General features: G+C 44.0%; 1 protein-coding gene and 1 pseudogene across 1 annotated transcript; one reads left to right on the top strand and one right to left on the bottom strand.

The window, feature by feature from the left end:
• The first annotated feature begins 506 nt into the window (after positions 1–506).
• On the top strand, positions 507–1,451 carry LOC146862187 (olfactory receptor 1f45-like). Its single transcript, XM_085643234.1, has one exon. The coding sequence runs from the start codon at positions 507–509 to the stop codon at positions 1,449–1,451; it is 945 nt and encodes a 314-aa protein (XP_085499360.1).
• Positions 1,452–8,618: 7,167 nt separating this feature from the next.
• On the bottom strand, positions 8,619–11,615 carry LOC146862188 (elongation factor 2 pseudogene; annotated as a pseudogene).
• Between the last annotated feature and the right edge of the window lie 395 nt (positions 11,616–12,010).

Consider the following 12,010-nt stretch of genomic DNA (forward strand, 5'->3'; position numbering starts at 1 on the left):
CCATGGTAAAGTTCAAAAACAAGACGGCCGCCTTTGTTGGTCTTCCCTGCATTCTCTGTTTCTGATGAAGATCAACAATGTCCTCTCTGAACAAGACCATAATATGTTTGTTCAGAGATCTGACTATTGTAAGAGTCTTTGTAAGCATTGTTCCCCTGCCTCACAATGACTGAAATCAACGCACTTGCTTCCAGTATATCAGATATTAGCTTTTCGACCAGTTACAGTCTCAGCGTGCTTTATACACCATTCTTATTTATCCTCCTACCTCTATACCATGTCTCAAAATTGTCCCTACTTCTGTGGGCAGTTTCACTGTCTGCTATTGTTCCTTTTTAATGTCAGCCTATTCTAGTTTTCTCCATTAGATAAATTATATACTGCTACTGCCACTGATATACTGCCACATTTATCTAAGGTAGTAAAAAGCAATGTCGCATGTGTGTGACTGTTTGACATCTCAATCTTCAAAACATTTTTCCCTAAAAGGACAATCTTTTAGACCAATGGAGAAGAGGAACCACAGTGATGTGTCTGAATTCATCCTCCTTGGATTTTCAGAGCCTCCAGAACACAGGGTCATTCTGTTTGTGACTTTTCTAACAATATACTTGATAACGCAAGTGGCAAATTGGACCATCATTTTCATCATTCGGGTGGAAGCTCAGCTTCACACACCTATGTATTTCTTTCTCAGCATCTTGTCTTTTATGGACATCTGCCTGACAACCTGCACTGCTCCCAAATTGCTGGCCAATGTGTTTTCAAAAACAAAAAGCATCTCTTTTGCTGGATGCTTCCTGCAGCTCCACTTCTTAATTTCCTTTGGGAACATGTCTCTCTTTCTGTTGGCCATCATGGCCGTTGATCGGTACCTTGCCATCAGTAAACCACTGCATTATGTCTTGCTGATGAGTAAGAGAATCCAGGTACGACTGGTGGCTGGATCCTGGTTCATTGTCTCTCTATACTCTGCAGCATGCAGTATCCTGTCAGCTCGACAATCCTATTGTGGATCCAATGAGATACAGCACTACTTCTGTGACATGTCACCTCTCTTCAAGCTATCTTGCTCTGACACATCCCACAATGAGCTACTGCGTTTGACTGGGGCATCACTGATCCTGCTGATCCCCTTCTTCTGCATCCTTATCTCTTACATCCTCATCATCCTCACCATCAGGAGAATGCACTCAAAGGAAGGGAGATCCAAGGCCTTCTCCACCTGCTTCTCCCACCTCTCTGTTGTAGCTATGACCTACGCCCCACTCTTGTACACATACACCCGTCCAGCCTCAGCCTATTTACCCGATAAAGACATCATTGTCAGTGTGCTGCCCACCATGGGCTGCTCCCTGCTCAACCCCTTTGTCTATAGTATTCGAAACAAGGAGGTCAAGAGGGCTTTGTCTAGGGTCCTGAACAAAGGGGTATTTTCCTTTAATAAGTAAAAGTTATGGCTATAGTGTCTTTGGGGTGGTGGTATCCAATTAGAGGAACTGGAAGGGAATGTTATATCACATATATTTCTCATGTACATTTTTTCAATGTATCTGACTGTTCATTCAGTTATAGTGTTCCAATAACCGTGAATGAAACAAGGTCTGTATGTGTTGTTATTTTTATCTCCTGAATCTGAAATCCAGGTTAAAATGCCTATAAACCCCTAATTAGAAAGGTAATAGAATGATAACATTCTAATGCTGATGCTGTTGTCACATACTGAAAGCAGGCCTACCACTTTATTACCCTTTGTAATACAGTCTGACACCCCTTTGCCATGGCACTGTTTTCTCCACCCATCAGGCGTTTAAATCGTTTAGTTGCTCGTCTTCATGGAGATAGGTAGATTTTCGCAGTGAGGCATGTATGCTGGAAATCTAGTTAGGCTTCACCTTGTGGTATATAAGAAGCTAAAAAGCCTCATTAGACCTGGAATTTTTTGCAAGATTTCCCCCAGACTTTTTGCTTTTTGACCTCCTGTTTTTTACCCATTTTTCGTTGGCTTTAGGACTTTGGTCACCTTTACTGCTAATCAGTGCTAAAGTGCATATTGTCTCTGTGTAAATTGTGATTCTAGTTGGTTATTCAAGATTGGCATATTTGGTTTACTGAGAAGTCCCTAGTAAAGTACACTGAATGTGCCAGGGCAGTAAATTAAATGCTACTAGTGAGCATGCAGCACTGGTCGTGCCACCCACATGAATAGCCCTGTAAATATGTCCCAGACCTACCACTGTAGTTTCTGCATATGCAGTTTTTCACTGCCATATTGCCCCTTTTCTTACATGTAAGGCACCCTCAGGTAGGACCAGGCCCCCCATGTGCTGGTTGCAGTGTATGTAAAAGGTAGGACACATGCTGGTGTGTGTTACATATTAGTGAAATACTGTGGATCTAATTTACAAGAAAGTTGCTCAGCCCGGAACGGCAAGCCCTTTGGCTGCGCCACGCTGCAGAACTTTCAAAGCCCAGGGATGCGTCATATCTGTGAGGATATGACAGGTCCCTTTGCTCTCCCCTGTGCTGGCGCACAATTAGCTGCCATGCACTGATGCAGGCACCCTTGCACCAGGGCGCAAGGATGCCTGCATCACAGGGATGATTGTTTATGTGCAGGAAGGGATACCTTCCTGCACATAAACATTCAGAAATTTTGTTTTTTTACTTCTATGTGTGCTGCATTAGCACACATAGTGCTTGTAAAATGTCATTAATTTTAATGATTGATTATGTGCAGGAAGGGACACCCTCCTGCACATAAACAATCATAAGAGGTGATTTCCTAGTTCTATGTGTGCTACAGAAGTCAACACGCATAGAAAGAGGAAACAAACCAAGGAGAAATTAATACATTTCTCCTTGTTGCGCCTCCCTATGCCTACCCTGGAGAGGCGAAGCATTCAGATGCATTTCCAGGTTCACAATTTTTCATAAATGCGGAAATGGGTCAGGTTCCATGGATGTTGCGTGGGAACACCCACAGCAACACCCACAGAACGCCCCTTTCATGCAAAGTGCTGTGTATAGAGGGGTTATATTCAGGAAAAGCCACTGTACTTTTCCTGCCCTTATAAATATGGGTCAGCAAAATATGCCGCTGGTGCACCACAAAATGTAACGCACCGGTGGCACAAGGGGCTGGTAAATAAGCCCCTGTGTATTTAGTTTTTTTCTGTTGAAAGGCTAGCTGTCCGATAGGCTACCATTGGAGCTGCACTGTAACATTTAATATGTGTAACTTTCATTTGGAAACAGCTAGAGATTTGTAGTTAAGGCTCTCAGAACTCAGAATTTAATAACACATATTTTGGTAAAGGTGGTTTTTAAATTGTGTGTTAGAAAATCCCACTTTTAGAAAGTGGGCATATTCTCACTTGACAATTCTTTGTGCCTCTGCTTGTTTGTGCATTCAGAGTATATTGTTGGAGTGACATGAGCTGGGGATGTGCATTCACTCTAGACAGTCACAAGGGGGATTGAGATGTGTCCTGCCTTTCCTGGGTGACACATAGCTGGGCTGAAGAGACATGGTCTGCATTTAGAGTGGTGGGAGGATTTTTCGCTAGCACCTGAATAGGCTGTGTCTGCTCTGAACAATGCTATCTCCACCTCCTGTAGTGAAGCTAGACCAGAGAAGACAGAACTGGTTTGGACTGGGATCAGAGACCCGTGCCACAAAGACTTCAAAGACAAAATGGGGTATAAATATTAGACCGTAAACCCCAGAACTTTAGATTACTCCTCGACTAAGAGGACCCTACCAAAAGAAGAGCTGAAGAGCTGTCAGGAGGAGTACGGCCCTTCTGCTGTGTGTTGCTTTGCTGGGTTGGCCTGCAGTTGCTGCCTCTGTGTATGGGCAGTGGAAAGGACTGTACTTTTGCGTTCCTGTTGTATCCTGCTTAATAAGATTCTCCAAGGGTTTGAAGTAGAGCTTGCCTTCTGTTCTGACATCTCAGGGACACGGAGACTTCACCTGCATCTTGCTAAAAAGCACCTGTACTCCTCTGCTGGACTCCTGATTGCCAAAGAGTGAAAATTCCAGTTCCTGGGCCCTTGGAATTGTGTGGTTGGTGCTGCAACCTAAGAAAAACAACACTGTCAGTGACACCGCCAGTGACGCTCCGACCTGCACTGAGGCCGTGGGCACTGCTCATGAAGAGCACGACGCACTGCAGCTCCGAGGCCTGCAAGTTATCAATCTCTCTGACCCCAGTGTTTGTATCAACAACTCATCGACACCGCACTGCTGAAGGGAAACAATGCCTCACTGCAGACGCTGTCTCACTTTCCCTGCCAGACCGGTTTCGCCTCCTCGTGGACTCAACTCCTCTCCTCCCCTGTGGCAGGTAGGAGCCAGCCTTGCCTTGGCCATTGACGCCTCACTTCCACAACGCTGTTCACCGTCCGTTGGCTTTGTTTTCGAAGGTACTGTTACTTGACGGTTCATGTGACTCTGTGGCCGACCCGTATAACTTTTCTTTGGCATTGTTCTTTGGCCTTGTGCTTGTCACTACATTGTAATATCCCGTGTTGGAGATATATGTTTCTGTGAGTTGTATTTATGCAGCAATCCTTTAAAAGTCATATTTTGAATTGTGTATGTTAGATTTTTGTCGTTTTGGTTTTGTTTGGTTTAGATAAAGGTCCTTTTTTTTCTAAACAGGTGTTGTGTCCATTTGTAGTGTTTTCACTGTGTTGCTATGTTTCTGGGTGCAAATACTTAACACATTGCCGTTCTTTGGATTTGTGCTTTTCACTTTGTTGTAATAGCCCCAGTTGGAGCAATAAGTTTCTGTGAGCTGTATTTTTGCAGTAATCCTTTTAAAAGTCATATTTTGAATTGTGTATGTTGGATTTTTGTGATTTTGGTCTTGTTTGGTTTAGATAAAAGATAAAAGTTCTTATTCTTCTTAAACTGGTGTGGTGTCTATTTGTAATGTTTTCACTGTGTTACTGTGTTTCTAGGTGCAAATACTTTACACATTGCCTTTGGGATAAGCCTGTCTGCTCATGCCAAGCTACCAAGGGGGTGAGCAGGGGTTATCTAAAGTTTGCAACTCCCTTATCCTGACTAAAAGCAAGGATCCCCACTTGGACAAAGTACATACCTCTGCCAACTAGAGACCTTCATTTCTAAGAAGACTTTATACCTTCCAACTGCCCATATTCAAGGTATCATTAATAAAATGTGTGTAGAGCAACACATACGTTTTTTTGTTTCACTTGTGATGTTTCCATCTACGGTGTATTGGTGCAGCAGAACTATTCAGTCTTCCTGTTCATTCTGGAGTAGCAGAAACGTGCCAGCGATCTGTGTCCTTAGTTTTGCTCTGTAATGTTAATTGCCTTCTCTCAGTGCCCTCACCCTACTGAGTTGGTACAAAGAGATAATTGCAGGCGATTATAACATTGGGGATTTGAAGACTTGCGGGATAAAGCAAACTACTAACAGTGAAATACCAAGCGATATAAAGGAACTATGAAAGGGTTTAGTGAAATTTGTGCTTGGGTCATGCAAAAAGTTAAAAGGAACCAGCTGGTGAAATATGAGAGATAGGAACCTGCACAGTTAGTTCTCTCAGAGAGTGCTAGCAACATGGTCTGAAGAGAATCTAAAAGAGATTGAGTTCAGGTGAATGTAGCCGCTGCCATTTGTATGTTGCTAACTGACCTCCACAATATCATCCGAGCTGTATATCGCCTCCATTATATTGACTGTCACTAAATCGTCGAGGTAAATTTAACATTAGTTTTCCATTATATCATCCACCATTATACCATTCCTATATTTTAATATTAGGTTATTATTACATTTTTTAAATGTGCTGCTGTCATCATTTTTGTTTTAATGCTAATTTTTATTTCATTGATAATGTTAAATTACACACATATATATGTAGCCACCATCTCCGGTCACCTGCCCATTATCAGACGTCAGCATATCAAAGCCAGTTCAAATTGCAACGTTTTTTATTAAGATGTTGCCATGATGTCTTTTGCCGGATCCCCGGCCTTGCTCACATAAGGAGGGTCGCCATTTTGAATGTCGCGTTTCAAGTGCTCACATGCTCAAATAAATCAGACTACTTTTTTGCATTTCATCAGGTCCTTTACCTTTTTCATGAAAATAAACAAAAACATTCATATATTCATTCATTCCTTCTAATTTATGTACACTGGGTAATTTTTTAATAGCATTTACATTCTTCCTTTCTTTCACTCCTTTGCTAGCATGTGACTTTTAATTCATATGGTGATGGTAATTCATAATTTCTGATTTGCTTCGGGTCCCTTCTCTTTTACTGTGCTGTTATTCATGCGCAAGTGGGCTTACACTTCTTTAATATCGCACACCAAATTAACATGTGTACTGTTGATAATCCTGCCCCAGTGGACTAATAAACGCATAGTTCATATGACACCCTACTCCTTCTTACCCTTCTCAATTTTCTATTAGCAACATATACATCCTGCGATTTGTGTGACTTAAACCCCATAGCAGTTAAAGAGAGAGAATCGATTCTCCAATTGACATTGCATCTTGTGATAAAAACAAAATAGCATCAAAAAGTCTAACATAAACGCAATTGTCTAATAGGAACAATGTCAGCCTACAAAATATCCCCTACAGCAATAAATTAATTGGCACATGTATTACAAATGTGTATATAACTCCTCCTTCATATTTAATCCAGATGGAGTCTCACTGTCTAATTTTACAATATAGGTTGACTCCAGCCTTCTCAGTTGTTTTTCTCTATTGCTATCTCAGATATTTCCAGGTATGGAGTCAAACAAGAAGTATTTTAAAGCCTTATTATTATGCTCATGCTTCTCAGCAAAATGTCTAGCCACTGGGTATGACTTATCCTTATTTATTATTGCTCTGATGTGTTGTAACACTAGTTTATGTACCTGATGTGTTGTGTTACCTACATATTGTAACACAAATGAATACAATACTGCATAGACTGCATAATCTGTTCTACAGGTACTCCTCTAATTTTTAGCAGGAGTTTATTAAATGGTGAATTGTATTGAGTTTTATTAACTCAATACTGACATGACTTGCATTTACTGCATTTACAGAATCCTTGACAGCCCCATAACCAATTTTCATTAGAAGTGTTTTCTGGGCTGCTTCCTACTAATTCATCACTCTTTGATCTTGCTCTTCTGAACATGAACTCTAGTTTACGTGAAAACAATGTGCTTAATATAGGATCATTTTATCCCAAATGCCAGTGTTTACTCATTAATTTAATAATGGCTTCTTCCTTTCTGCTGAAGTTGTAATGAATCTAAGCTGCAATTCACTTTCCCCCTTCTTGTGTTTTCCCCCTCCAAGCAGCACAACTTCCCTTTTGCTATTACTTACTTTTTCAAATGTTTTTTCCATGTATTCCTTGTATTCCCTTTCTTAAAAACGCAAAGCCATTTCCAATTGTGCCTTTTCAAATTCTTTATAATTACTCTAATGTCTTTGCACTCTAAAAGCTTCATCAAGCGGTATATTAGTTATCAGATTTCTTGGATGTAAACTACTTGCATGTAAAATTTTATTTCCTGTTGTTGATTTCCTGAATATTGTAGTCTCTAGTTTTTTGTTTCTGATGTACACTTTTAAATCTAGGAACATGAATTCCTTACTTAGTATGGAGCTAGTAAGATGTAAATTAAAATTTTTACAGTTGATTTTTGTCAGAAACTCTTGAACACTGTGTTCCAACCCCTTGCATATAACAAAGAGAACGGCCAAATACCTAGTCAAAAAAAAATCACCTGGTTATTCCAATCATCCTCATATTCAACCTGGTGCTCCTGCTACTCCCACCACCCCATATGCAAATTCACATAGTTGGGTACAAAGCAAGTACACATTGCTATTCCTCATAATGGCTTTTATACCACTTTATCACAAAAAACTATTATTTTTAAGGCACCACTTAGACATCCTAATCAGCCTTTGAGTATGTTTTAACAATGCTAGAGGTTTTGCACTCACAAATGTTCCATGTCTCGTAGTCCATCATAATTTTTTACGCTGGTGTATAATGAGCTCACGACTAATGACATTAATAGATACTCCTTCTCCCATGGTATATCAAATACTCTATCAGAAAGCCCACCGTGTCCTGGACATAAGATGGTACGTTTCTTACATAATCCTTCAAAATATAATTCATATATTTTGAACAGTTCTCAAATAGATTATCAATTGCAGATATAATTGGTCCTCCTGGAAGTTTTAGCATATATTTATTTATTTCAGGAATTACATTAAATATTGGCTTCTTGGGATAGTTCTACCGTAAAAACATGCATTCCTCTTGTGTTAATAAACCTTCATTCCGCCATTCTATTAATTCACTGTGGTAGTCTTTCTTTTTTTTTTTTTCGAGAATTCAGATCAGATTTATTGGTTAAATGGCACTAACACATTTGATGTTCATGCTGACAACCACACTGCACAAGATCCTGCCTTCCAACTTTCTGCCCCCAACGAGCTCTCCCGCCCCAAAGAAACCAGGAGTCCCTGTACCTGCAAACCTTTATAGCCAACTGGCATAGCATCTTGAGGGCCAACTGACAGAATTACTGCCTCATAGGCCTCATCCCTCCTAAAGGGTTCCTTCCTAAAAAGCACCTGTGTTTCTTTGAGTCGCAAATAAATATGAACCAAGCGACTTGGTCGTGTGGTTAAGTGGAAATGTTTTAGTTAACGGCACCGCGTGGAGCCCCTAAAAATAATGTGCAACACAGATAAACCTATAAGGCTGAATACGAATGTACTCTGGAGATCAAGTTGCTCTGCTTCAAGTGCAAGGCAAAGAGATGTCACTGCAGTCTAACAATGCGCCAGCTCCCCACGTTACCATGGCTACATCTTCAAGAGTCCAATGACAGTTGGTTTGGTTGGTGCTGGGAGGACCGCTGCTGTTCTACAATTTGTCCAGGAAGTTGTCCAGTGCTGGGATTCCCTCCTTAAGTCCCTTGCGTTTACGTGTCTCAGCCACAACCTGGGCTGGGCGGGCAGCAGCATCAAACGGGTCACCAGGCAGAATCTGCCAGTGATCGAACACGCACTGGGGGAAAGCTTGACCGCCTGTGTTAGACCTCAAGTCTGCTGTAAAACCAAAAGACTCGTTTACAGGCAGGTACGCCTTGACCACGAAGATTGGGGTGCCCATCACCTGGGATTCTTCAAACACATGGCCACGCTTCCTGTTCAAGACACCGTAGATTCCGCCAACCACTTGCTCGGGACACTGAATTTCCACCAGATAAATGGGTTCCATGAGCCTGGGCTGTGCAGTAAGGACACAGGCGTAGAGGCACCTCCTGGCTGTGGGAATGATCTGGCCGCCACCTCTGTGGATAGCATCAGTGTGCAGGGTCACATCGTGGACATCGAAGCGAACAGCACGCATGTTCTCCTCACACAGAGCACCCTCCTTGGTGGCCCACTGGAATCCGGCCACAACGCTGTCCTTGATTTCGTTCAGGTACTGCACTCCTTTGGTGACGTCGGCGAGGATGTTGGGCCCGGTGCCGTCGGGACCGAAGCACCAGATCTTTCGGGCTTCGGTGACGTCCCACTCATACTTCTCTGCCAAGTAGCGGGCACGGGTCTTCAGCTCCTGGCGGGCAGCCACGTCCCCCTTGTCGATGTCCTCGGCCAGCCCGTCTGGGAAGGGGCGCGCCTTCATGTACAGGCGGTTGTGCTTGTTGGGTGACTTGGAGAGGCAGAGCACGCTGGACTCTTCGGCCACCGTCTCGCGGTAGGACACCACGGGGTCGGATTTCTTGATGGGGATGCAGGCGTGATCCTCCTCCAGATCCTTCAGGCAGATCTCCAGATGCAGCTCCCCGGCGCCGGCAATGATGTGCTCCCCGGACTCCTCAATGATGCACTGCACCATAGGGTCAGACTTGGCCAGGCGCTTCAGCCCTTCCACCAACTTGGGCAGGTCCGCAGGGTTCTTGGCCTCCACAGCCACGCGCACGACAGGGCTGACGCTGAACTTCATCACCCTCAGGTTGTGGGCGTGCTCGAAGGTGGTGATGGTGCCAGTCTTCACCAGGTACTGGTCCACGCCGACAAGACCCACGATGTTTCCGCAAGGCACGTCCTCGATGGGCTCCACGTAGCGCCCCATCATAAGAATGGTCCTCTGGATGGGCTTCAGGTACAAGTCTTCCTTCTTGCCGGGGGTGTAGTTGGGCCCCATGATTCGGACCTTCAGGCCAGTGGACACCACACCAGAGAAGACTCGTCCGAAAGCATAGAAGCGACCCTTGTCCGTGGTGGGCACCATTTTGGAGATGTACATCATCAGGGGGCCTTTGGGGTCACAGGTCTTGATACCCATTGCAGCCTCGTCGTCGGGGGGGGCCCTCATACAGGAGCTCGCAGCGGTACTTCTGGGCAGTTACCGGGGAGGGCAGGTGGATGGTGATCATCTGGAGCAGGGCATCTCCGGCTGGCAGCCAGCGCCTCATGACCGCCTTCAGCAGCTGCTTGCCGTCCTTGTCCTTGTCTTCACTGTCCAGCTTGATCTCCAGTTTCTCGATGAGTTTGGCGGTCTCATCTTTCTTGAAGTTCATGATGGCATCAAACACCTTGAAGATGGGGTCCAGCACCAGCTGGCAGAAGGTCCTCGGCAGTTTCTTTCCATCTGCGTTGGTTGCAGTCTTGCTGAACTTGCCGTTTGCAGGGTCAAAATACCTGTCTCCCCAAAGTTTCTTCATCATATCTTCGACCTTCTTGGCACGCTCTGGGGCACCAAGCTGGGCATCACCCTTCGCGGCGAACTTTGTGACATACATCTCTGCAAACTGTTTCAAGGTGAAGGACCACCCGTGCAGGCCAGAACCGAAGCCGACAGTGCCAAGCACTGGATCAATCATGATGTTGCCCATAGGGCCAGCTTCCCCTTCGCCATAAGTGGAAATGATAACGTTGACGTTCTCCACAATGCGCTGGAAAGTCTGATACAGCTCCTCAGCTTCCAGTTGCAGCTCGAGCAGAGCACGGTCCATTTTGTTCATCATCAATACTGGTCTAATCCTCTCGGCGATGGCCTGACGCAGGACAGTTTCAGTCTGTACACACACCCCAGACACACAGTCCACGACTACCAAAGCTCCGTCTGTGACACGAAGGGCAGCTGTGACTTCAGAGGAGAAATCAACGTGTCCTGGGGAGTCGATCAGGTTGATGAGAAACCCAGTACCGTCTTTAGACTGCTTGATGAAAGCCAAGTCATTTTCTGACAGGGCATAAAACAGAGAAATGGCGGTTGACTTGATTGTGATGCATCTTTCTTGCTCGTCCTTTCTGGTGTCTGTAAAACGAGTCTCTCCTGCCCTTGCAGAAGCGATGATTCCAGCTTTGCTGACAAGGGAGTCAGTGAGTGTGGATTTCCCATGGTCCACGTGTGCAATCACCGACATGTTTCGGATGTTAGCCTTCTTGTCCATGATGGCCCGGATCTGGTCTACGGTGAAGTTCACCATTTTGGCGGATGACGGTGGATTCTCCACAGATCGGGAACGGAGAAGGAAGGCGGGTTGGACTGCCTGCCTCGCTCGCGGGACAGACAGGCGGAAGAGCGTGGTAGTCTTTCTTGACTCTATTTGCCACTTGATTTTTAGTCTTCATGTTGCACATGTTATCGTTTAATTGTTTGTATGCATCTTCCATATACAAATTGAGTAACCAGAGCACAATATTACCTCCTCTATCTGAGATGCTCAACATCCATTGTTTGATATCCTTTAATTTCCTTATAAGGTTATTGTAAGCAATTTTTTCTAATTCCCTGTGTCACTAATTCTGTGTATATATATAAACCATCCCTTGGCAAGGTGGGAACACATTTAGAACTTTCTGTAAATGGGATTGTTCTCCATACACTTCTAAATCATGGTTCTTATTATTTCTTGTTCTGTTGTGTCTTATTGTTCCCTTGCACCACATTCTCTAGTTCCTTCAATCCCATCA

The sequence above is a fragment of the Triturus cristatus genome, chromosome 2_2 (genome assembly GCF_964204655.1).
Source record: "Triturus cristatus chromosome 2_2, aTriCri1.1, whole genome shotgun sequence".
Lineage (NCBI taxonomy): Eukaryota > Metazoa > Chordata > Amphibia > Caudata > Salamandridae > Triturus > Triturus cristatus.

Excerpts from the sequence above, each read along its gene's own strand:
- LOC146862187 (XM_085643234.1), top strand. The coding sequence starts at position 507 with ATGGAGAAGAGGAACCACAGTGATGTGTCTGAATTCATCCTCCTTGGA.